The sequence below is a fragment of the Onychostruthus taczanowskii genome, unplaced genomic scaffold (assembly GCF_017590055.1).
Source record: "Onychostruthus taczanowskii isolate IOZ18803 unplaced genomic scaffold, ASM1759005v1 scaffold13, whole genome shotgun sequence".
NCBI classification, from domain to species: Eukaryota; Metazoa; Chordata; class Aves; order Passeriformes; family Passeridae; genus Onychostruthus; species Onychostruthus taczanowskii.
The window spans coordinates 9,294,453-9,320,258 of record NW_024498462.1 but is presented as its reverse complement, the minus strand read 5'-3'; the positions used below and the strand labels follow the sequence as shown (position 1 = coordinate 9,320,258).

General features: G+C 51.0%; 1 protein-coding gene across 3 annotated transcripts in view; it reads right to left on the bottom strand.

Moving 5' to 3' along the window:
* Positions 1-25,331, bottom strand: part of FHL1 (four and a half LIM domains 1) — a 29,215-nt gene extending 3,884 nt beyond the window's left edge. For 2 of the 3 annotated variants that reach the window (XM_041396788.1, XM_041396789.1), the window contains exons 1-2: positions 7,314-7,469; positions 495-676 (exon numbers count right to left, since the gene is read on the bottom strand). In XM_041396788.1, the coding sequence (XP_041252722.1) occupies positions 495-676; positions 7,314-7,335 (204 nt within the window). In that variant the 5' untranslated portion in view covers positions 7,336-7,469. Of the gene's footprint in view, positions 1-494; positions 677-7,313; positions 7,470-25,215 lie in introns of those variants that run through there. The other variant, XM_041396790.1, reaches the window with a different exon arrangement.
* Between the last annotated feature and the right edge of the window lie 475 nt (positions 25,332-25,806).

Here is a 25,806-nt window from a genome sequence, read left to right as displayed (position 1 = left end):
GGCATAAAGAAAAAAACCCAGCAGAACCATCTTGCCATCCATATGCTCTCAGTACATATATACACAGAAAGAACTCTTGATTTCCATCATGAAGCAGTAAGCATCTGACAAAAATCAGACCTCAGTGCTTTGCCCAGAATTATGAGTTTTGCAGGCCCTATGCAGGCTGGCTCCCTGCAGCTCTCTCTCCAGAGCAATTCAGCGTTTGGTCATGTGGCTGGATCTAGAGCCTGGAATGGGATGCTGTGCCAAAGCAGCCCACCGTGAGCCCCCCTGTGTGCACCCCAGCGCTGCTCTGCCCGATGAGCACACGGCAGTCAGCCAAAGCAGCCCACCGTGAGCCCCCCTGTGTGCACCCCAGCGCCGCTCTTTGCCCGATGAGCACACAGCCGGCAGCCAGACTCCCAAAGAGCTGCTCAGAGCCAGGCCAGAGCCAACAGGAGGCTGATCAGCCTTGCCTCTCCTCATCGCCCACTGAGGAGCTCAGCACTGACCTTGGAGTCGGCCCCGATGGGTTTCTTGCACTCGATGCAGGTGTTGGCGCAGAACTTGTCGAAGCACTTGACGCAGCAGTGCCGCCCCTCCTTCTGCACGTACTTCTTGCCCTGCAGAGGGTCGCGGCAGTAGTGGCAGTCGAAGCGCTCCGACATGGTGCCCACGGTGTAGCTGCCAGGCCCTGCAAGAGCACAGCACCTGAGGGGACAGCACGGCGGCCCCGAGGGCTGCTCCAGCCTCCTGGGGCTGTGCAGGTCACTAGGAGGAGCGTGGCTCAGCAGTGAGCGTGCAGTGGTGTTATCACACTCCTCAGGGCTCCTCTATAGAGAAAGGAGCTCCAATCGGGAAGAGCAGAATCCCAAAGCAGACTTTTCCCCATCCCCTGGTTAAGTGGAAGGATGCTAGGCTGGTTTATTTACACACTGCACATCGAGCAAGGGTAATGACACCTGATCACTGCCTGGGAGTCCTTAGTTCATCACTGCAGGCCGAGAGGTCCTGGCTGAGGCACCTCTTCATTTGTGTGCAGAAGTCACCAACAAACACAAGCAGAGTAGAATTGTTTCCATGTTTTCAGCCTGAACCCACAGCCAGCTGCAGCCCTCCAAGGCCTTTTGTGCTGGATAGTTGTACAGCTTCCAGCTGCCTCTTTTCACCAGGCTTTCACATATAAAATCATAAGGGGAAGGGAAAAAAAAAAGCCAAAAAAAACCAAGAAAAAATCTGCCTCCATGGAGAGATATTTTTCAGTTCACACCACCAAGGCTCTGCCAAGGTCTGATGTTCCACCATGGCCAGGAAGCTGTCAGCGCGTGTGGGGAATCTTGACTGGAAGATTTTCCACTTTGGCTCACCCTTTCTCCCCAGACACCCATCCCTTCCTGCACTCCCAGTCTCCTGCTGATGTCTCCCTCCATTCTGTGCACCCTTCCTCAGCACAAGCCACCAACACTCTTGCAAGGGGCTACAAGGGCTCTGTCAGGATTCAGAGAATCCTGGACTGGCCAGGGTTTGAGGGAACCTTAAAGATCATCTTGTTCCAAACCCCCTGCTAAGGACAGTGATACCAGCCACTACATCAGGTTGCTTAAAGCCCAATCCAGCCTGGCCTGGAGCACTTCCAGGGAGAGAACATAAGAGTTACAGAAGCCCGTGGAGTCCCAGAGAGGCAGCTCCATCCTGCCCCTGGTGCCCAGAGCCCCAGCACTGCAGAGCCCATTGCCCTGCACGGCCAACACACGGGGACACAGCCATGAGCCTTCTGCATCATCACCAGCCCCATGGGGAATGTGGCTGTGGGCTGGCAGCAGGGACTGCCAAGAGGAAATGTCCTCTCTTCCTGACAGCAACAGAGCAAGGAAGGGAGAGGACAGAGTCAGGCCATACAAATTGCTGCTGCCTCCATCACGTAGCCTCTCCTGGGGGCTGCCTTGGAGCCTGCTCCCCACAGAGCTCAGGGGTACAGCGGTGCTCATTCCAGCCCTGCTGCTCCGAGCCCAGCACAATGTGCCTTTATACACCAAGCCTGAAGGGGTTCTGGGGTGCAGAGAGGGTGTGTCACTCCTGGCTGTGCCCTCACAACAATGCAGGGTCAGTGGGACCCTGTTGGGCTCGCCCTTGGCTGCAGGATGCTCTTGGTCTGCCCTGTAATGACCTAAAGACCTGTTCACAGGATTTTCATGGACACTTGCCCACCCCAGTAATTCCAGATGTACCATCAGCTACAGGGCCCAACCTGACCAGACCCCTGCAGCCCACCAGGACCAGCCCAACACTGCTGGGTACAGAGCCAGAGGAGCCTGTACATGAACACTTGGCCATCACAGCACAGCATCTGCCTCATCTGTGCCCAGGAAGATTGGGACTCACACTGTTACCTTGCAGGCTTTAGAATCCAAGAGTCATCACACTATCTCCTCTTTGCCACCCTCTCAATAACACAGGGCCAGAACAAGCTGAAAGATTTATATTTCAGAAAGCAGGACAGAGAGCCCTAAAGAAAAGTTTCACACAGGGAGGCTGCAGCAGAGATGGAGGCTCTGTTCACACCCTATTCCTGCCCCTAAAACTGACAGAAGCAGGCTGGAGGTCAAGCTGGTAGGAATTGTACTTTGTGGAGGGTCCAAGGTCTGGAAATAATCCCTTGGCAAGGCCAGGGGATGCCATGTCCTGCTGACAACTACACCGAGGGCTTTGAGGTACCTGTTCAAGCAAATGAAACAGATAAACAGCTGGGAAACATGGAAACTATGTGAGCCACCACCAGCTCTGCAGAGCTCTAGCAAGCAGGTGGGTTTTATTTGGAAGAAATGCATTTGCAGAGTCCAGGGCAAATGGTATTGAAATGTCCCTGATCTCGGGTTTAGGGTTGCTTTCAACCTGAACACATAATTTTGGAAGTATGGCTCAGAGAGAAACACAACCCCATGTTCCCATGTAACACATCACGTGCTAATGTGAGAACACATTTATCACAGCAGCTCTGCAGCTCCACAGGCAAATTAACACCGGGCCTGGAGCCCCCAGACCGGGCAGTGCCAGCAGCTTCTGCCCGCCTCGTGCCACCTCACACACCAGAAAACCCCTCTCATGCACAGCCAGGGGCATGAATTCACTTCCAGCTTTTCCAGAGGCTTCCTGCCCTCAGCACTATCACTCCTGAGGTCCTGATCCAGAGCCAGGAGAGGCACCTCTGTCCCCTTGCCTGCAGTGAAGATGCAGTGGCTGCTCGTGTGCCCTGCTCACCTGTGCCACGGCTGGAGCCACAGCATCCCACAGTGCAGGACAGCCCACCCCGGGGAGGGAGCACAAGAGCCCTGGAAGCCACCAGCGTGTGGCAGAGTGGAGCCCCAGACCAGCAGCAGCAGTGCTGGGACCACCAGATTATTTTTCCCAAAAGGAGCAAACATCTGTGGGCACTTCAGAGCTCAGGTTCATTTAGTGTCCTACAGCTGGTCCCCTCAGCAGTCCTGTCCCCTCTCATGGAAGGTAAACAGAGCAGCTATTTCTTGTGCTCTGTATAAAAATAAATGTATTTCTAAAGCCTGCTTGGCAGCAGGTCATGAGTTTGGAGTTGTTTATCTCCTTAATAACCCGTTCACCCTCCAGCTGCACCAGGTCCCCACAGCACAACTTTCCAGAGCTTCCAGGTATATTAACCCTGGCCTGTCTTTACTGTCTGAAAAGTAGGCATGTTTTGAAACTAGGGGTACACTGGGTACATGGAAAAATCATCACTTCCTTGGGGTCTTTATTCAGTGCCCTCATCATCACTTCCCACGTGAGCAGTGCAGCAGATGCTGAGCACAGGGTAGGGATCCACACCGGGATACAACAGTGCTACAGCCACCCAAAACCAGGGAGAGCACCCACCAAACCACCACTAAAACCCAGAGCACTGAACCTCTGTTCAGAGAAACTTCTTTTCACACTGCTGGGCTGAAAATGAGAGCAGATGTTTTAGCTGGGAAGTCACTTGAACACAAGTTTCTGTGGCTGTACCTTTGCACCGGACTATGGCATCTCCGGGGTGACAGCCTGGTCTCTTGTTCAGCCCCAGGAGAATCTCACACCCTGAGGACATGCACTGATCCAAACCCCATGTCAGCCCGACATGGAGGCCACAGAATGGGATTTAGAAAGCAGAGGAAAAGCATGGACAGGCTGGAGCTATTCCCCCTCCCAGGCATGTGCAGAGGATTGTTCTGCTGGAGAGGAGCAGGTGATACAGCAAGCACAGGCAGCTGGGGGGAAGGGAAAATGCAGAATATGCCCATCCTTAAATAGCCTAGAGAACCCTCAATAAGATGGAGAAAAATGCAGCCATACTTCCAGAAATTAATCTCACTCTAAGAAAGGGATCCCAATCCCAGCAGCCCTGGCAGGGTGCTCTCTAAATGTAGCTCCCTGATGGATTTGGCTACAGCTGGAGGGCAGACCAGGCCAGTGGCCTTCTCAGGTATCAGGGTATTTGGCACAAAGACCACTGGAATACAACCCTCACATTTACCTGACCACAGAGGTGCCAGTTTGCCACTTGTCCCCTGAAAGCATCTTCTACTTTACAAAAACAGCCCTTGGACAGCCACAGCTTCCATCCTTCAGAGTCCTCAAACACTGGGGCCCCAGGGGCTTCCAAGGGCACCAACAGCCAGCAGCCACAGGGCTGGCTGAGGCTCAGGGCCACACCTGCACCCTGCAGCACTGCCAGCTTTGGGATGGGAAGGGTACAAACCTAAGAAGTGCCATCCCACAAAAACTGCTGCATCCACACAACCCCTGCCTCCTGCTGGGCTCCTGCATCACCCCGGGCTGGTTCATCCCAGTTCAGCCAAAAAACCCAAAGCAGCATCACAGTGGTTTGCACAACAAATGGAACCCAAGCACTCAGGGAAGGAAGCTGAAGCACAGCTGATAAGCAAAGCACTTAGCACAGGCTATGTGTTAATGTCTCTGGGGAATATGTTTAAATGTGATAAACCACCAAGGAAGAACTTGAAGTGTAGTCTCTAAACACAACCAGAGAAACTGTACTTACACTTTACAGATTATTCTGCCACTTAAGAATGAAGATGAGGTTGGAGTTGTTAACCCTCTGCCCGACACACAGTTGTATATGGAAGGAAAAGTGCTTTTTGATTCTACATTAGTTTTATTTTTTCTCAGCAGACTGAGCACGCAGCCCCACACTGCCAGGCACTGGCTACACCTGCCTGTTTCAGATCAGTCCTGGCAGCCCTGGTCTGTCACCTGAGTTACTATTCTCAGCATTCCTCTATGCTATGTAGCATGGTTTGCTATAAATACCTGGGAAACCCTTAAAAGAAGGGTCCTGTTAATCCCAAATGCAAAGTGACACTCAGGACTGCACTGGCACAATGCCTAGGGCAACCAACATTTGCAAAGCCCAAGAAAAGAAAGAAATCTCTTGTAGGTCGTTTTTGCTGGGAAGGCTGAAAATACCAGAGCTGTGCTCTCCCACTGCCAGGCTGGGGCACGTGTGAGTCTCAAACTCTATAATTCAAAAATTAATCTGTTGATAAAATGAAAGCTTCTTTATTTAGAGCAAGAACAGCTCCAAGTTCCTCAGGCACTTGCCAGAAACATTCCCTGCGGTCCTATTGCCACCATATGTGAGCACATCCCAGTCATTACTAAATCTCCACAGTTCCCCAGGGAAGTAGGGACATGCCATTTATTAAAAATCACTGGCCCATCCCCACAAACACTTTCCCCAGGGATTGCTTTGGCACTCAGTGCAGAGCTCAGTCAAGGCTAACAAGGCACCACTGCCTCAAGTAAGGCTGAGCACTTCAGGCAGAGTTTAAGCAACAAAGTCCAAACCTTTGAAAACGAAACAAATCCTGGTCAGTAACTGACTCTGTGGCTGCATTAAGTTTTGTCCTTTGAGACTCCCCTGCTGTGTTCCCAGCTAAGCCCTGGTCTGCCCCCCTCAGCAGCTGGATGCCCTTCTCACACCCAGGGGCTCCCAGGTGCCAAAATGAGATTTCCTCCTGCTCTGGAGGACCCAGCCCCACCTGAGCAGGCACTGTGGGACCCCCACGGCTGCCCTGGGGCTCCCAGTGGTCTGCAGCATCAGACAGACACCGTGCTGTGACTGCTTGGCAGCAGCAGTCCAATCTCAGCATCTGCTCAGAACACCCTGCAGCATTCTACAGCACAGCACAGCACTGTCTGTGAGCTCTTGCCCCAAGGGACATCCCCTGAGGAAGAGGAGAAAGAAAAATTACATAGCTGAGAGTATAATGGAAGGATGCTACAGCACTGGTCAGTCTTGTGGGCTGAAATTAAACATCTTCTTACATCAAATGATACCACAGAAGTCAGATTTTACTCACAGTGGTGCCCTGCATAACATGTGCACCCCACAAACAAATCCTGAGCAGTTACGTGCTGTGTGAGCAGCCTCACGTGTGTGCCTCATCCTGGAAGGTGAGCAGGAGGCTGAGCAGCAAACTGTGCCTTTTTGCCCAGCTTTGAGGAGGCTCCCTGTTCCCAAGTCCCAGGAGCACCCCTGGCTCCTGGTGTGCAGCAGCTGAGTTTGGTGCCCAGGGGAGCTGTGCCCCCTGTCCCCACCACAGCCACCTCGGGGCTGTGTCTCACCAAGAGACACAATGGCACTGCCTCTGTGCTGTAGGGCTGCGAATAAACACTGGATATGCACAAAAACAGCTGCTAAGAGAGGGAGAGAACTTCCCAAAGAGCTTCTGGTTGCCTTCAGCTGCAGGGCTGGAGGAATGAGTCAGGATGGGAAGACACCCATCCTGACAAGTAAAATATGATCTCAAGATTCCTGTCAGTGTTAATGGAAAAATTAACATTTTCCTGTCACTGGTAAGGGTCAGCCCATCTGAACTAAAAGATAAACAGAGAAGAGGGACTAACCACAAACTTCCCACCAGAGCAGAGCAAACCATCTGGGTTTACGCAATGGTCTCCCCTCTGCCCTGGGTTTCTCTGCTTACTGCAATAAACTTGCTGCAAGGAGAATTGTCCCCCATTTTCACCAAGTCTTGCTCAATTATCAGCTGAGCCCCATCCTTCCCACAGCAGCAGATACAAAAACATTTAAAATCCAATGCATTTTACAAAACAAACGAGGCCACCAGCAGCACTCTGCTCCAGCACAGCCTCCCCCTGGTTATAAGCCCATTTGCCATCAGGAGTTACAGCTGCAGATTGCTGGGGTTTGAGTCTGAATTCGAAGTTATTTCTCTGGCACAGGAGCCTTTTAGCAAAACCTTCCTCCCCATTCACCAGGTGTACTCCCACAACACCTGGCAGCACAGCCACTTTACCTGTGTGCCTGTGGAAAGCCATGGTCAGCAGTCACCAGCAGCCCCTCAGCTAATGGAGTTCACAGGCTGATAAGGAGCTGCCCCTTTTGATAACATACATTTAAACTGAGGCTATTAATATGGACAGGACTCCTACCAGATGTCCACTCCCCTCCCCAGAGATCTCAACCTTAATCCCCCTTGGAAATTCTTACCATTTTAGGTGATCTGAGGGAGAAGAATAGGATCCTGAGACCTCTAGGTCTCTGCAGGCAACAGTCAAATACCTGCCCAGCTACTCAGCACCCAAATTAGTCCCAAAGGCAGAATGAACTCATGAACTTGACCCCATGCTGGTAGTATTTGGCCTTGGCTTTAGAGTGAGATTGTGTCTCATAACAGTCCTGAGCTAAATTACAGACCCAACGTGAGTGCTGCTCTGCCATGGCTGAAGGGAAGAGGTGACCACAGCCCTGGGGGGGCTGGGGGGCTGCAGCCCCAGGAGCCAGCAAGGGGCTGTCTTCTGGTCCAGAAAGGATGTGGCTGTACCCCAGAGGACTCACTGAGAGCCCACAGAAATATCAGCACATACATTCATGCGTGGGTTGGATTTGCTCTCAGCATGGAGATCATGCTGAAGTTTCACTGCCAGTAAAACTGCCATTGCTGGTCCTTCCCCAGATATTTCCTTGAGGAAGCTTGCAGCATTAACTGCTCAAAGGGACCAAATCCCTGGAGAGCAGCACTTAGAAAGATGGGTGTCATGCTCTGGGGCTTCTCTAGCACCTGGCATGGCTTTAGAGGCACTGGCTCATGCCTCTGTCCCCTGGACTCAGGTGTCCCCAGAGCTCTCAGGAAGATCCCAGCTCCATGGCTCCAGCTGACCTGTTTCCACCCAAGTCACAGAGGAGGGGAGGGAGCTCAGGGTCACTCCTGTGGGGACCCCCAGGCTGCAGCAGCTCCAGAGCCCCACAGCCACCCTGGGTTATGCAACTGCTGGGGACGCTCAGGGCCGGGGGCCAGGGAGGCCAGCTGCTAATCCTGCCTCCCACTGACGCACTGCACGGCCGTGGGAAAGGCACTGAACCTCCCTGACAGCCACTGGGAAGAGCCAATGTTTATCATTCCTTCCAGGGAACCCATGGTGGTGGTGTCTGGCCTCTGAAGAGCAGCCCTGCCACAGCCAGGAACATCTCTGCTTCCCAAGAGCTCCTCGGCCACACGCCTCAGCACTGGCCCTGGTGAGCCCCTGAGCCTTCACACCCATCTTAGCCCCCCAGGCAGCACGTGCACAAGCTCAGCATCTCACCAGCATCCTGACATCTCCAAGTTTCCAACATGGCCTGGAAAAGGCCACCCTTGACAGCGTGCCATTCCAAAGAGCTCAGCACGGATCCGCTGGTGCAGCAGACTGAGGCTGGGAAACGTGCTAAAATACTAATGCACTGAAACACTGTGGCGAGGAAAAACCCAATGTTATTCTGCCCCAGCTCATCTATAAACTGCAGCAAATTGTTTGCATAATTCAGATGGCAACAGGAACCCTAACAACTGGTATTTTCCTGCTCTAATCTTGCTGTGCACAGTGTAATATTTACAGACATGAGTTCATTTTTGGCAATGCACGTAGAGTTTGCACCATTAACCATTCTCATTCCTTTCCAGCTCCCTACACAAAGCTCTGGCACCCTCCTGCCCAGCTGTCATTTCCTGCTTTCCCCAGAATGCCCAGGTATTTCCATCAGGAGCCCTGGCTCCCATCCTGGCTGCTGGGGCAGAGTCTGTGCGGTGCCAGCGGCTGCCACACCCTGAGCGGAGGTGGCTGCAGCCAGCAGCAGAGGGGTGTGGAGAGCAGGGATGGACACTGGGATGTCATTTCATGTGCACAAACACACGTGTGTCCACAGCACCAGGAGAGGAGAGGAGAGGAGAGGGAAGGGAAGGGAAGAGAAGAGAAGAGACGAGAAGAGAAGAGAAGAGACGAGAAGAGAAGAGAAGAGACGAGAAGAGAAGAGAAGAGACGAGAAGAGAAGAGAAGAGACGAGAAGAGAAGAGAAGAGACGAGAAGAGAAGAGAAGAGACGAGAAGAGAAGAGAAGAGATTTGGCCAAGAAACAGGAGGAAGACCCAGACGTGTGGATGCCTGTGGAGCTCCCTGGCACAGCTCACTCTGCAAAGCCCCAGAGCAGATTTTAATTAAAGGCCACTTTGTTTGAATCTCTGGTCTCCTGGTCCAGCAGAAGGAATGGAACAACCTTACTGCTGCTCTTGGTTTCTTGCCTGGTTTTAGCTAGATAACTTTGGACAATTCCCCTTTCCTTCCCAAGACTCTCCCCATCCACACAAGCCCAGGTGGTTAAACACAGCGGTGCTGCAGGTGTAGCACAAGTGCCAGGGAGAAACATCAGTGCCCCATGAAACGTGTCAGACACCTCCAGGAAAGAGAGGGTGCCCCAGAATGGAGCTGTGCCAGCCCTTGTCTGTGCCCCAGGCACCCACAAGTCCCAGAGAGAAGGGTGCTACAAATACACCAGTGAGTGCACAGCAGGGCAGAGCGGGTTTGGGATGTCATGTTTTTAACATTAAACCTGTCCTGTAGGTTTTCCAGGGAGCTGCCCTGGACACACTGATCCCACCCAACGGGTCTGACTGCAGAGCAGCATGGCTGGGGCATAGTGTCATCCACTGGGATAAACAAATGATTCACGTTGTGATTTCCAGAGGATTTTCTTGCTCTAAGAATCCTGCCAGAAAAGGTCTGGGTCTCTCAGCTTGCTCACACATCCTGCTGTCATTCAACAGGCAGAAACTCCTAAAGAGAGCTGTTCCAAGCCAGGCATTGATGAACTATTAGTCACCATCATCAAAGAAAGCAGCAGTAAATACCAGCAGAGGAGCACCTGTGCACCTCCTAAAGTAATGCTGTGCCTCCTGCTTCCATACATGCTGCTGGCAGTGCACAGTGCACCTGCACAGAAGAGCACACTGCCATTCACCAGGCTCCCCGGAAAATGAGAGTCTCACATTGCTCCCTACCCTTCCTGTCCTGAGGGCAGGTCAATTTCTTTGTAGACTTTATTTTATATGTCTCAGGTTGCATGTGTGTGTCTTCCCACAGCAAAGCACTCCTGCCCAACAGATCTCAGCTATAAACTTCCTTGGCTCTTCTGAGTCAGAAATAGAACAGTTTATAAAAAAAACTTCTTTGTTTTAGTATAAAGACAAAGTTTGCAGGAAGACCACCAGGAAGAGAGTTGGGTTTGAGAGAAGACATAGATACAGCTTTCCCCAAGGAAAAGATCTTTGCAGCTGTAGCTGATCCATCACAGAGACATAAGAGGCAGCAGTCCCCAGTGCCACAGAGGTGCTGGACAGGTTTGGCACAAGGACTGGCACTGGGGGCTGATCCAGCTCTCCGAGCCCTCAGGATCCAACGCTCCTGCTCCCAGCACTGGCAGCAGGCACTGCAGAGCAGTGTTTGCAGATCAGCCACAGAGCACTGCCAGGGGATGGGGGTCCCTGTCCCCCAGACAGAGACCCTGCATGACACACTCACTCCTGAACCAGAATGGGAATTTTCCACCTTGTCCTTTCAAATCTGGACAGTTTCTATGTGAAGTATCCCAAAAATGCCCTAGAAGTCTCAAATCCAGCTCTGTGCACAAGGATGTGCCTTGGCACCCCTGAAGCATCCCACAGGCACTCACAGGAACACAAGGCAGAGACAGCTGGGATGTTCCCACATCCAGAGCAAAACCAGCAAGGACATGACTGCAGGGACAGGGAATGAGCACCCCAGGCACCAGGTGAGCCCCTGGTGTTCCCAGGGAACCAGCTCACAGGGACAGTAGAGAAGGAAAGTGGCAAGATGTGCCAAAGGTAGGATTCTTCCAGGCTGAGCTCCAGCTCACAACTGGGTCACAGCTGGGTCACAGCAGTGAGCTGAGCCTTTCAGTGTCAGGGGAAGTTTTTTGGGCTGGCTCTGAAGGTAGGGGTAGAGGAATCTGGAATAGGTTTATAAGGAAGCAGATGCAGGGTGGGCAACATCCAGGAGCTCAGAGTGTGAGTAGAAACAAAAGGCGGAAAAGAAGACAGGATAAGAGGGGGGGAAAAGGGATAAGGGTGTAGTAATGGGAAGGAATGGTCAAGAGATAACAGAGCTGGAAATAACCTGTCTGAAAAAAAGCAAAACCAGGAAGAGATATAAACCAAGTCCTTCCCCATCTGTCTCCATCCACAGGCTGGACTGTTTCCAGGACTATTCCTGTGGCAGCTCCAAATTTATTTCCCTGCTGCCATCTGTGCTGTGGCTCCCCTCCACACACGCTCCCGACTGGCACTTCTTCCCTTCACCTGTTGCTGACATGGCAGACCTCTCAGTGCTGCTGGGAGCCAAGTGACACTGAGGCACTGTGTCTGTGCATAAATCAGGAGCTGCTTTGTAGTCCCAAAGCTTTGTTCAGCTCCTGCTGCCCGTGCTGGCCGTGGCAGTGGGGTGGGATGCAGGCACCAAAGAGCCCCATGGCAGCCCCAGGCTGCAGAGAAGACTGGGGAGAGGAGAGGCTGCAGCAGGTGCTGGGCAGAGCTGGTTTTGAATCAGCTTCAAAATAAAGTCAATTTCCTCCTATCCCTGCTCCTCTCTCTTACATCACAGATAAGATGCCAAGGCATCTTCCAGCACCAAGGATGTTGAGTGCCTGCTGTAGTCCCAACAGTTAGATTTAGACCTTCAGTGCAAACTCAAAAAGGAACAGTCTCAAAAGGCTGAAGATTTTTTTTAAAAACCTCTTAGAAAGACAGATGTCCTAGTCTTTAAATGTACTTGCTTAAACGTGAGCCGTGTTTCTCTTCCCAGCTCTGTCTGCCAAGTCCTCCTGCTGTGAGTGTGCAGGCAGTGGGCTGGGGGGCTCAGCCACTGCCACAGCCCCCCTCATGGGCTGCACGGTGAACACCACAGGTGAGAGTGTGTCCATGAAGGTCACACAGCCCTGAGGGGAGACAAAGCCTTCCTCTACTCCTCTTGGGAGACAGGGCCACATGTACTGCCAAGACTGGTCTGATTTAGGAACCTCATAAGAGCAGCAGGCTCATAACTGGACTAAAAATCTTGAAATACTGCATTTACCTCTTCCTCCCCAGCAGCCCCACAACTGTGTCACACACAGACCCAGGCAGCAGTGCTGTGATGACTCCCAGTCCCTTCTGCCAGGTGATGTGTCCTGAGAGGAGCCATGGGGCCAACCAGCTGCACCACAACTCAGTTATCCCCAGCCTGTTACCCCAAAGCTTCACACCTGGGGCAGTACAGCTCCTCAGGGAGCTCCTTGGCCAAGTTTAGGTCTTTCTTTGTTCAGGTTTAGTTGCACTCATGGGCAGGGGGAATGACCAGTGGAGCCAAAAGTGAGGTAGGTATTTGCCAGTCATAGCTTTCCCCTTGTGGCTTAGCCCTGGATTCAGAGCTGAGAAAAGTAACTCAAGTCCCTGTCAAATAAATACCACAGTGATCCAGCCAGGCAGCACAGCAGTCTTGCCCAGGACAGATGAGGTGTGAGGAACAGGCACAGCAATGTAATCCTGCCATACCCACACAATAAATGCTCATCCTTCACCAAGCAGTCAGTGAGCCATCACTGAAATAAGATTTCAGTGTCCATCAGGCTCTCTGCACTTCTAGCAGCTCCCAGTTCCTTCTCATGGGCACAGCAGCTGGGCAGTGGGCAGTGCTCTGCCTCAGGGAGGGTAAACAGCTCCCTGTGGAGCTCATGGAAGGGACTTCAGCTACTGGTTTGCTTCACTGCTTGAAAGCTGGGTCACTCCTTGGAAATCTACCCACTAGGAGTCAGAGATTAGCAGCTAACCAGACATCAGCTACAGCACACACGCTTTCCAGCATCCCCTGACACCCTCCTGGGCTCCTTCAACAGGATCTGGCTGCAAGAACACTCACAAGGTGGGCGCTCTGCCCAAGCTCTTCCTCCAAAGCCTGAGAATCCTTCCCATGTGATGTTTTCTAGCAAAATTCCACATTCCCAGGAAGCTGCTGGGCAGATGGCTCTGCAGACCTCCATCCTCTGCCCACACAGGACAGGGGCCAAGCCAAATCCCCACACTAGCTGTGCTCTGTGGCTCCAAGGAGCCTTGGTATTTCCCCTTACAAATCTTGATTTTCATGGGAGGAGAAGAAAGGGCTGTTTGTGGATGGACTGCGATTCTGGCAAAACATTCTCCAGAAATTCAGCACATAAGAAACGCTGAGGATAGAAAACTTCAGCTCAGGTGGACAGAGAAGGGCAAAGCAAAAACCCTCTGGAAAGGGCTGCCTGGCTAGGGGGCAAGACAGGCCAGCTCTTTGATGAGGACGTGCCCTTCCAAGCGTTGGCATGCCAGTTGGGAAGACTCCCTGGCATCCAGCACGCCATCAAAGCACTGCCCAAACTTGGCACAGGCCACAGGGCCATGCCCTCAGCACTGATTTAGAGCTGACAGAGCCAGCACTGGCACATGCTTCAGCAGGAGAAGCAGCCCAACAGCCCGGGCGGGACTGTCCCCTCGAGCAAGATCAACATTTGGCTGTCTGCACCCTCAGTTGTTAGCCAGAGCTGGTGGCTGAAAGGACCAGATCACCCCTGTTATGTGGTCATTTTAAAAATAACCTTTCCCAAAGCCCCTCTGTGCATAACCCTGTGTCTGTCTCAGCTCCAGGCTGAAGGGATCAGCTTGCAGGGCTGATGGGTATTTTTGGGCACTCTGACTAATTGTCAGGACATATGCTGAGCATTCTTTACAAGGAAAAACAAAGCTGCAAAGTCTCCTCCAGCAAGGCCTAAGGGGTTGGATTAGTCACAAGAGTTATTTTCATAAAACTCCACTTTAGGAAGGTTTGATTTAACTTCCAGCTTCAGATAAGTGCAGTTTAAAATGGAAGAAGAGGTCAAGTTCCTGGCACCCCAACACCCACCACAAAAGCCATTACACATTGCACAACAAGGGCAGGAGAAGTGGGAACTCTTCACCTTGGGGTGGCTTCAGATTCACAAGGGCTTCTTGGGCACCACCTTGAGTATTTTGGCAGTTGTGTATTGTGCCAGTGTCCCCCTTCCTCCCCCCACTCTCAGGAGCAGGAGCTCCCAGCTCAGAGGTGCAGGGACTCCATGTCCTGCAGCCAATGTGGAGTGCTCCTCAAAGGCCACATCCCCTCAGAGGAACAGACATCAGCCAGTTCTTGCAGGTTTATTCACCATTAAAAAGACTTTGTTCTAAAAGCAGCCTGTTTTGAGGGGGTTTCCTTGCTGCAGCTCCTTGCTGCTCCTGTCACCAGCCTGGGCACCTCAGCAGCACTTCACCCACGAGCCAGCTTAAGGCAGCACTCCTCAGTTCACTTTCTCTGCACTTACTAAGACAGCAAATAAAGCACCCGTGTGCAACATCTCCACAACACCCTGGGACACACAAGGCAGAGCAGCCCATGTTTCCCCACCACTTTGCTCTCCCTTTCAGCCCAGAAGGTCTTTGGGCTGTTTGAAGCCCCCCCTGCTCTCTCAGCCCATGGACTTGTGCTTTCCCCTTTCTCTGGCACACATCAAACCTTGCTCTTCTCATTCAGCAGACACGCTGCACCAGCAGCACACACATCTCAAGATGACAAGAGATCTCTGAAGTCTCCACCAGTGCTCTCTGCACATTTTTCCCTGAGCTGCAGAGCAATTTCCACTGAGGATAAGTGTTGTCAATTCAATTTCTAATAACGGCATTAAAATGTATGAGCCATTTATCTGGAGTCAGGGATAAAGTTTTCAAAGTGCCTGTGTGATAGAGGAATGTAAATCTCATTTTTCATAAAGTGATAAGGATCCCGAGTCCCTCTGGAAATATGTCAGATCCGAGCTGGGCAAGGACTGCACAGCAAAGCTTTACCTGTGGGGCTGGTTAGAAACACAGGCTCAAAGGTTTAAAAAAAGGAACAAATATCTTTAAATCTTTCATCAGGGTTAGGTTTCGATTTCAGCCAAAACCAGAGAACCCCAGCCCAGAATGGTTTTCAGAGCCCTGCCCTGGTTTGTGGTGTCCCAGCTGAGGGTCATTATCTGCAGGATAGAGGCTGTTTTGGAGAGGGAAGCAGGGGAATTCTCCTCCCCAACATACTCCCACTCTAGTTTTTTGGTAACCTAGCAAAATTTGAGTTCCTTTAGTGTCTTGGAAATGTTAAAGTCAGTACTTGGTAGGACACAGCTCGGGCCAAAGGAGGGTGGGAGGCTGAAGTGACTGAAGCTGCTAAATTTAATACCTTCATTTGCCCCCTCCAGCAACCAGGGCATTCAGAGCCAAGGGAAGGCTCCAAGTGCCTCACAGCAGCTCTGCATTTCTACCAGTGCTCACTCTGGAGCAATGGGCAAAGCCTGTGAGTGGGTACATTCATTAAACACAAACTTCAGAAAAAGAAAAGTGCGATACCTAAAAGAGTGTTTGATTTTAAACACAGAAATAAACAAACTAGAGCTGGTAAAAGTGCTTGTGTGTTTGATTAAGCCATCCCCTGCTCTGGGGCTGGCAAAAAAAATTATTTTGTTTCTCAAGTAGCAGAGAGACAATAAATTCAGGGACAACGAGCAACACAGTCTGCAAAGGGAAACAGCTTTTCACTGTTCAGCACAGTCACTGCCAGCTCTGCAGCTGCTGCCCACAGCCAGCTGTAGAGGATGGGCTCCATGTGGCAGAAAAACCGTGCTAATTGCACACAAATGCCAGAGAAAACTGTCAAAAAGCTAAACCAGATGTGAAACAGTGGTTTGCTTTCTTTGAAAACCAGCTTGTGCAACTGCATTTCATGAGAGCCCAGAAGCACCACGTCCCTCTGGGAATGCCGCAGGACAATGGGGAAAGGGTGAGGTTTCCAAATCATGGAGGGTTTTCCTGCAAGAGCGAGGGCTCTGCTTCCCTTTGGTAAAGTTTTAGCCCTTGAGACAAACTCCCAGCTGTGCTAGAAGGAAGCCTGGTGGGAGCCTTGTCTGCTCTGTGCTGGGGCTGAGCAAGGTTAGGCTTGGTCCTGGACCTGCAAGGAACAGCAGCACGTTTAGTCACCCAGAGACAGCCAAAAGGCAAACACACCTTGATACCAAGAAGGTGAAACACTGGGGGAGGACACAGGGAAGACCTGCAGGGATGCCTGTCCTGCTCCCAAATGTTAACATCCAGTGCTGCAGCCCACAGAAAAGAGGTGACACAAAGGAACATCAGACGAGCGGTGTCTCATCTCCAAAGATGCTGGAAACAGAAGGCAAAATGCTGCACTTGGCATTTGTAAGGTTTTTCAGCATCCTGTCCAGCTCAGGTCTGGGCAGTTTGGGGTCCCTGTGCCCAGGGCACAGGGCTGTGTTTGCAGCAGGGTCACACGGACTCAAACCCAGCCCCAGGCACACCGAGCACTGCCCACCTTGCAGCTACAAAAGGTGAACTCGTGTCTGTCTCACCCAGATCTCACTCAGCTGTAACTCCCCACATGAAAATCACCTTCTTTCAAGTGCCAGACTGCTCCAAGCACCAGGATCTCCTGAAGCTGATGGCTGAATGCCCTGGTGGCACTGAGAGCTGCCTGTCATGCTGAGGGGCTTGGTCATGTCACCAAAGCAGTTCCCACATGGCTCCAGAAAGGAGCTGGAAAAAATCCACCCACAGCCCTGGAAGGGACTTGCAAGAACACATAATTTACAGATCTCTCATGATTGTAAAATTATAATAAAAGACTTCCAAAATACAAAATACCCCTGCTGAATCCAAACTCTTTTTATAGATGCAACCTCCATCCCTTGTTTCAGAAAGCTATAAAGTTAATAAAAAAAAAATCATGTTTTTTCATCATGTGAGTAGGTTCACAGATCACTTTTCATGGGCTCAGCTTTTGTTTGCATTTGTGTTGCTGATAATTGTTCCCCGTTTTCACTCACTGGTAATTATGTCCTAAAAGATTTGCTGAAATCCATCAGTGTGCCTCTGGTAAGGAGCTCATGCATTGCTTCATCAAGACAGGTGATGGTCTCAGGTATTTCTACACAACTTCATGTATTTGATAATTCAGCAATGGAGAGCCAAACCCAAGCAGAGACCACTGCCACAGCTTTGTCAGCCTCGCCTGCAGCACCATGGTGCAGAGGGACAGGCAGTACTTCCACTACAGACAGAGCTTTTCAGTCAAAAGTTGTGCTTCTTCAGAAAATGCGAGTCCATGGAATGGAGTGCAGCTGGAAACATCTCTGTCCTGGCAGAGAAAGGTGCAGGAGCCCTTCCTGGGCTGCCAAGGGACTGAGTGCAGCACAGCCTCCTTACCCTGCCTCTCTCAGGCACAGCTGGCACTCCACCAGAGCCCCTCCATCATCCCAAAAATGACATCTCTGCTCCCACAGAGCCCTGGCAGCAGGTGACCCCAAAACCCCAGTCCGGACCTGATTAAAATGGGGACACTTCAGGGCAAAATAATGCCAGAGCCCAAACATTCACTCTCCTGCCCCAGGTATATTGCAGAAGAGGGTGAGGTTTTTCCAAGCCCTTACCCCCACCCCTGGAGCAGCAGCAGGGAGAGGCTCGGCCTGTCAGTACCTCTGCCTAGCCAGCTGCTCAGAACCAGCCCTCACCTACAAGTCAAGCATCTCAGTTGTTTGTGAAACTCAAGTTTCCCCAGAATCCCTTCACAGGGAGAAGTTTCCAGGACAGGGGAGATGGCAGAGAAGGCCACCTTTGCAACAGCTGAACCCACCCCCAAGGATCTCCAGCCTTGTCCCACGAGGAATGTCATTGCCATACTTCCAGGAATTGTAAAAGCCCTGTCTCAGCAGCCAGCTTCACGCACCATCCCCTGCACGATCTCATTTCCAAAAGCTGCTTGGCAGAGCAGCTCCCACAGCATCCAAGTGTCCGTGGAGCCACCGGCATTCCTGGCGCTGGCTCCCCTTCCCCCGGCTGAGGCACCCACGCTGCTCCAGGGATGAGCTCATCGCTATTTCAGGTTGGATTTGCACTTGGCAATCTCCCTGGTAACCAAAACAACTCACTCCTCGGTTTATAGGAGATTTATTGGTTGTTTGGGTCAGTGTCTGGTGGAGCGCAGGGAGCGCGGGCTGGGGAAGGGCAGGGAGGGCAGGAGATGCTCTCAGCAGTGCTCTGGGAGCTGTGAGCCCTGCAGGGCGGAGGGAAAGCTGCCTTCAGATCACCCCAGCCACGTGGACCTGAGGAAAGGAGCTGTGGGGCACGGCTTTCACTCGCACACACCGCAGGTGAGCCTTCAGGGCAGCCCCCTGCCAGCCCAGACCAGGGTTACAGCCTCTCCTGCGCATCAGAGTCATCACAGGGATGCTGTTTACAATCCTCTCCAGCCAAAAATCAGCAAATCTTTCCCCAAACACAAATGGTGTGTCCCCTACCCACTGCAAGAAACCCATGGTACCACAGGGACAGATCCAGAGTGGAAGTTTCCAACCCTGGTTATAAATCATTAAGGTGATAATGGCATAGGAGAGAAGGGAATATTATGGCAAGGGGTGGGTGACATGGTCCTGGCATCCACCAAAGCAAATCCAGACAGAATTTAACAGATTTGCTTCTCTTCAATCCTGATCCCATCCTGGCCAGAGGATGCACTCTGAGGCAGCACTGAAATAAATTATCCATCAAGTGCATTCACCTGGCAGGCTGTGCCCTGGGGAGCATGACTGCCTTTCAACGGGCAGAGCAAGGGCAGACAGGAAACCATTTGCTTGTGTTAAGTGAAATACACAGCTCTGTGTATCTTTAATGTGAGATGAGACCAGAGAGAGAGGGAGGGAAATCCTTGCACCCTGGGCTGTTCCTCAGTGCCTCTCCACAGCACTGTCAGAAGAAGAGCACATCAGGACAGTGCTTAGACAGCACCAGGGAATTTGTAAGCGGAAGCAAAGCCACTCAGTCTCCAGATTGCCATCTCAAATTACTCAATCCAGATGAGGACCACACACCTGTGTTCTGGAGTTGCTTTTTCTGTGTTTGCATTCCCTGAAACCACAGGCTGCCCTGTGGTTAATGCTGTACCAAAGAGCAGGACACCAGTGCCAGGCCCCTGGAATGCTTTGGGATCCTGACACTGCCTCTGTGGGCTCTTGAACTGAGCAGGCATCAGTCAGAAACTCAAACTCGTCCACTGGATGAGGTAAATCAAGCTAGAAAAATCTCTGTAGCACACAGCAAGAGCACAGTGAGTGCACCCAGCTGTCCCCAGGCAGCAGTTTCCTGGGATGCTGCAGCCCTGGGGATGACACACCTCCCAGGAATTTTAAAGAGCACTTTGCTATCTCAGTGCAATGAGATGAGGGGAAAACCAAGGGGCACAGAATGAAGTGCAAAAGGCTCAGGAGTCCAAAAACCAGACGATAAGACAGAAGCTGGAAAGGGAGGCAGGCAGTGCCTCAGAAGTGACTAATTCTAAACCTTTGCTCCAGTGTTTATTATAGAAAAGAACAGATAAGAAAGGCTGATGGTAACAACTGCCAGGGGCAGCCAGTCCCAAGGTAAACAAGCAGCAAATGCCTTGGGAGCAGCCTGCCAAGTCCAGATGGTTCCCACATCTTGGGGCATTTCTTTAGAAGAAAGGACATCATTTTCTCCCACCCCAGCATCCTCCAGCAGTGGGGGGACTGTATTTAGGGTAGTGTCAGAGTTGAGGGAATCTTTGGTCAGAGACCACTGGAAGAACATGAAAACTGAATATTCCCATATGAAGGCTCTGAGGAAGAGCTGGGATTCAACTCCCTGCATGAAAGTCAACTAAAAACCACTGTGGGCTGGACCAGTGGTGGCTTTAGTGTGATGAACCATTTCTATTTTTCTTAGCACAAGAAGAAAGGCACGTCCAGCATTCTGGTTCATAAGAGAGAGTTTTGGAGGATTGAGCAGATTTTTTTGCTCTGTCCAAGCAAAACAGCAAAAGCAATTCTTGCTCTGCCAGAAGCTCTGAACTCCTCTGCAGCTGAGAGCTGCTGCAGCACAAGAGCCCTTACACCCTGGGGCAGCTGCTGCAGTGCTAAAGGGACCTTGAAGCAAAATAGGTGGATTATGGATCCCTGTGCCCACTGTGCCTCCCTGCAGGAGTCCCTTGGCATACAGAGCACACACAATTTATTGTAAACAGGAGTTTTTAAACCCATCATTTCAGCAGACAGACACCACTGGAGCCAGCCAGTATTTGATTTGAAGCTCCCTCATATGTCAAAGCATCATAAAGTACCATAAATCTGTGAGGCAGATTTTAGCCTCCTCTTTTCCACTCTGCTCATTTCCCCTTTCCAGGGGTGGAAAGGGATTAGAAGCAAGAAAGCCAAGAAGCTGCCCTGCAGTGATTCCTCCCAGCAGGAACAGTTTTCCCCTGATCTCCGTCAGATGTCTGGGTGACAAGTGGCAGTCTGCATTTGACCCCAGCAGGTCACAAGTGCAGCAGTGTCCCACCACCTTCAGCCCCTCACAGCTCTGACCTTGGCTGCCAGCTCTGCAGGAGAGATGCAGCCCAAACACCACCAGCCACTGGGGTCACCTCAAGGGACAGAAAAGAGATGAGGCACATCTGTGGAATGAGTGGGTCTTCTGAGAACATCAGTCCAGAGTCAAGAGGGTTTGAATTTCTTATTTACAAAAATAATGCAGCTTTGTAACGGCGTCCAAACCAAAATTGTAACTCTGCCTGAAAGTTTCCAGTCAGGCACACAGCAAAATAGCTGCCCTTCCACCCTGGATTGCAACTCCAGGAGCTGCCAGGAACTCTGCCCTGGCTCTCCAACTTCTTCCAGGGAACTCCAGTTCAGCTTTTTTTTTGAAAGAGTGCTTCCAACCTTGTCTATACCATTCCAGCATGGCTATAAAGCAATCCTTGCTCTACTTTGTTATTCTCCAAAGCCTTATATGTAATTTTAGCCCTGTCTTGCCATAGGACACAGACCCTATTTCCCATCTATTCTGATGGAGATGAAAAAGCTGGAAAAGCAGAAGAGGGAGCATCCATCCATCCATCCCTCCTTTGTCCCACCACACTCCCCAGCTCTGAGAGGAGGGTTTTGCCCTGGCAGCATTCCTGGCACTACACATCCCTGCATCCCCCTGGAAGCACCAAGGGCCAGCTCCTACCTCAGTGGGTGCTGCAGGGAGGGCAAGCACTGCCCCATCCAGGGCTTTTCTGTGGCTTTCCAACAGCAACTCAGAGCAGCAAAGCCTTTGCAGGAAGTACCCAGAGCAGCAAAATGAGCCATTTCTGGTAGGAGAGTTTTGCCTGCAGGCCTGGGGAGGTTTCACACACCAGCCTCAGCCTCCTGGCTCCCATTCCTCCCTGCAGAAGCCAGTTGGGGTGATATTCCCAGATATTCTCTGGGCTGCTCAGCTACAGAAAGTCCCAGTTAAAGCACAGTGGGGAGAGGAACAAGCTGGGCTATGTCCTGCCTCTGAGCCCCAGGGAAGCCCCAGTCCTTTGGTCCTGCACCCAGCCAAGTGGCTGCAAACAGGGTTTTAGTGGACTCAAGGACAAAAGGACTGAAGCCAGAATATATGACACAGTCCTTCCAAAACCACACTGCAGAAGTGGAAGCATGCATTTATCTAAATAGCATTTATTTCTTTAGAGTCACAGTGTCTCAAGAGCCATCTGCTTAAAACTCCTCTCCAAACAGAGTATCTAAGTGAAATATGAGGTCTCTTTCTTCCTCCCACACTCCCTCTGCCAAAATCAGACACAAAATGACTGATCTCAGACATTTCTGCTTTGTTGCTTTCCCTGTCTGCATTTCTGTAACAGAGAAATGAAACAGCAAGCTATTCCAATGAATCAAGCTGTAGTATTTTTACTTACAATGTATTTTTTCATGAAATCACAGGTCAGTTATGGGAAGGTTTATTACATAGACATGATTTCCATGATCTTTTCAAGTAGAAGTGAGCCCACCCTGCTCAAGGTAAAGAATTGAATCTGAAATCTCAGCTTTGCTGCCTTTACTTTCCTACCAGCAGGGCACAAGGTGGCAGTGGCTGGGGACCACGAGGGTGACAGGCAGGCATGGACTGCTTGGCTCAGCTCTCCACACATCTGCACCTCTGTGTGACCCTGAGAGCCTGCCCATGGCTCTCCAGGGAGCTGCTCTGATTTAGGAGCAATCAAATCAAAACCAATCAAAAGCCTGAGCAAACTTTGCACATTGCTGGTGGTGAGGCTTTTATTACTACATTTAATGGCCCTGTGACTTCAGGGCTAAGCAGCACCACAAAAAGGGAAATGCTAAACACAAACTTGCGTGATCCTTGTCCCATCAGCAAAGATCAGAGGAATTTTCCACCTAAACCCCACAATGCTTCCACTGGCTGGTGAATAAACTTAAAATACACCATTCACCCAGGCTGCTGCTGAGGGGACAGTATTATTCCTGGCTCACATGTGCCTCTCTGCTCCCTTTTGTGAGGCCTCGCCTGCAGAGCTGTGTGCAGCCCTGGGGTCCAGCACAGGAGGGACAAGGGGAGAGCCAGAGGAGACAAGGATGATGTGCTCTGAGGGATGGAGCATCCCTCCGTGGGAGACAGGCTGAGAGAGCTGGGCTTGCTCAGCCTGGAGAAGGGAAGGCTTTATTGCCATATTTTATTTCAGTACTTCAAGGGGGCTCACAAGGAAGATGGGAACAAACTTTTTATCAGGGCCTGCTGCAACAGGACAAGGGCAAAGGTTCTAAACTGGAACAGGTTAGATTAAGACTAGTTGCAAGGAAGGAGATTTTTACACTGGAAAAACCAGTAAAGCACTGGCACAGATTGCCCAGAGAGGTGGTAGGTGCCACATCCCTGGAAGTGCTCAGGGCCAGGCTGGACAGGGCTCTGAGCAACCTGGCCTAGCTGAAGATGTCCCTGTGGACTAAACAGCCTTTAAAGATCCCTTCCAATCAAACTATACAGAAGGAAGCAAGTTCCTTCTTGGGGGCAAGGAGGTCAATTCCTTAAAGCTTTTGTTACACCCTCGTGCAGTGGGTGTGGACTGCAAGCCACATTCATGTGATAAGGATTTAGATTAAAGAAGGGCATCCTACAGCATCACTCCCTTACCCACAGACATGAACCTGACTGGGCTCTCCCAGCTGCTTCCTACCACATATCTGGATTTTCCATTCACAGCACAGCTCGATGGAAAGGCTGCTTCCGAAGTAAAGGCCAGCCAAGACAGGCAGGAGAGTGTTTATTTCCAACTGTTTGAGTACCCTAAACATTGCCTCCTTTTGAACAGCTGCCACTGTTTACACCCAAGCAGAGAGTTGTACCAGCATACAGGGAGACAAGCCATTGCTCACAGCAGGGAATAACTTCTGCTGGAATCAAGGGCCCAATCCTCAAAACCTTCCCCAGCCAGAATTCCTCAGTGCACGTCAGAAATCAGCTGTAAAATCCCAGCCCTGAGCTCCTCAGTCCAAAATCTGAGCAACTGCCTTGCTGCTGCACTGAGGTCTGGAGAGGTTTGGGGTTTTTGGCACTTGTGGTGCCAGCTCTGAAACACCTACCCACATTTTTCTTTTAGGTATTAGTCAAGAAGGAATTTTTATATACTGAGCTCCTTAAGGAAAAATTAGGAACTGGTTTGTATTCAAGAATGCTGTGTTTGGAAAAAAGAAGAAAAGGGTGTTGTCACTGAAGTATGTGGGTGCTTTTATCATTACAAAAGAAAGTTGAAGTTTCAAAGCCATATTTGGTTGCTTGATCAGCTATTTGCTTTGTACATCATGGCTTAAGAATTTTATCAGTTTCCTTTCGGAAGTTTTTTTGTTGTTGTTTTAAAAAAAAAAACACTCTTCCTCTCAAAACAGGGTAAAAGGCTATTTGGTAGGTGGATTGTTTTTACAGTTTTCCCCATTCCACATGCTAGATTTCAGTGGTTTAAAAAATAGTCACATACCATTCTCAACCACAGACGGGCTCCTGCTTACAGAGCACAAACTGGACCAGAGTCCCACGCATTAACTTATCTTTTGACCAATTACTAAAGAAAAGATTAATGACAGAAACACCCACCTTGCAAACACATGGGCAAATACAACTTCATTCATGCAAGTGACTTCCCAAATCTATCTCAATACAGGGGTGCAGCATTTGCACAAAGCTAAAGGTGCTTGCATTCACATGGGTGCAGCTGCAGGAACTCTGCTACTGCCTGACATTCCATAATACACAAAGAGGAAAGTGTGGTAATTATTAAGTAAAATCTTGCATTCCCATATTCCCCAATTCTGTTACTGCCAGCCTGCTCCCAGGATTGTTCCTCACATCACCGGAGAGCCCACAAAACAGTCTCTGCTTTAGCTATTTCCTCCCCAGCTCTCACTAAAAGCCTCAAAGAGGCACATCTGATCACCTGCCCAGGAAAGCACGGAGCTGACAGCTCTTATCCAACTCAGTACCACTGCAAATTCTCCCTAAGCACCAGTGCAACTTGGAAGCAAAGAGAAAAGTTGTATTTGTACCCCAGTGCTCAAAGCAACCACCTTCCAGGATATGCATATGAGGAAAAAGGGGATGCAAGAGAAATCAGAAGCAAGAATGTAGATAAATCCCATTTCCAAAACACCCCACAAAACAAGCAGTTTCTGAGCTTAACTCAAGCAGACTACAGAGAAATTGCCTGCTGAAGTGTTTTAGAAGTAACATTACACACCCACAGGCTTCCCACTCCCCATCCCTGCTCCCGCAAACCCTTCTCCGGCAGAGCAGCCACACGGCAAAGACCAGCACCAGCCCTGAAATCCAAAGATCTGCGGAGCGTGGGATGCTGGAGCGGCACAGAGGGAGGCAGCAGCCCTGAAATCCAAAGATCTGCGGAGCGTGGGATGCTGGAGCGCTCCTGCCCTGCTCGGCGAGAGGATGCTGGAGCGGCACAGAGGGAATCATGTTCTTACGGGCTGCCGGAGCCGGGGAAGGCAGGGATGGAGCGAGCGCTGCGGGCGGACGCGGAGCGCCTGGTCCGGGCAGCGCTGCGGCGGCCGGAGGGAGAGACGCGGCTTCCGCGCTTATACCACGGAAAAAAAAAAAAAAAAAAGTTAGTCCAGCCCAGAGCACCGATGCTGGAGGTGGGGAGCTCCTCCCAGGGTCACTGCACCATCCCTGGGGGGGAAAACCTCAAGCAGCGATGGCATTTTGCCAGCAGATGTTCCGAGCTCCCCACGGCAGCGCAGCGCTGCCATGGGAACCGCGGGATGCTGCGGGATGGGAACAGCCCCGCTGTCCCAAAAAGTGCCAGCAGCTGTGCTCCCAGACAAGGGAAATGAGGCACAAAGTCTTTGCAGGAGGATGCCTCGCCTGTCCTGTCCAAGCAACCCTCTCTCAATGCTAAAGGCTTTCCTGGAAGCTCAGTTACACAGCACCTCCAGGTTCACAGAGTTTGCAGGACACAAGATGAACAGCAGGGATGTACTTCAAGTGAGAAGTCTGAAGGGAGGGAGGGGATCCAGCTGAAGAGAGCACAGAAAAAATGCCAAAAGAGGAGCATT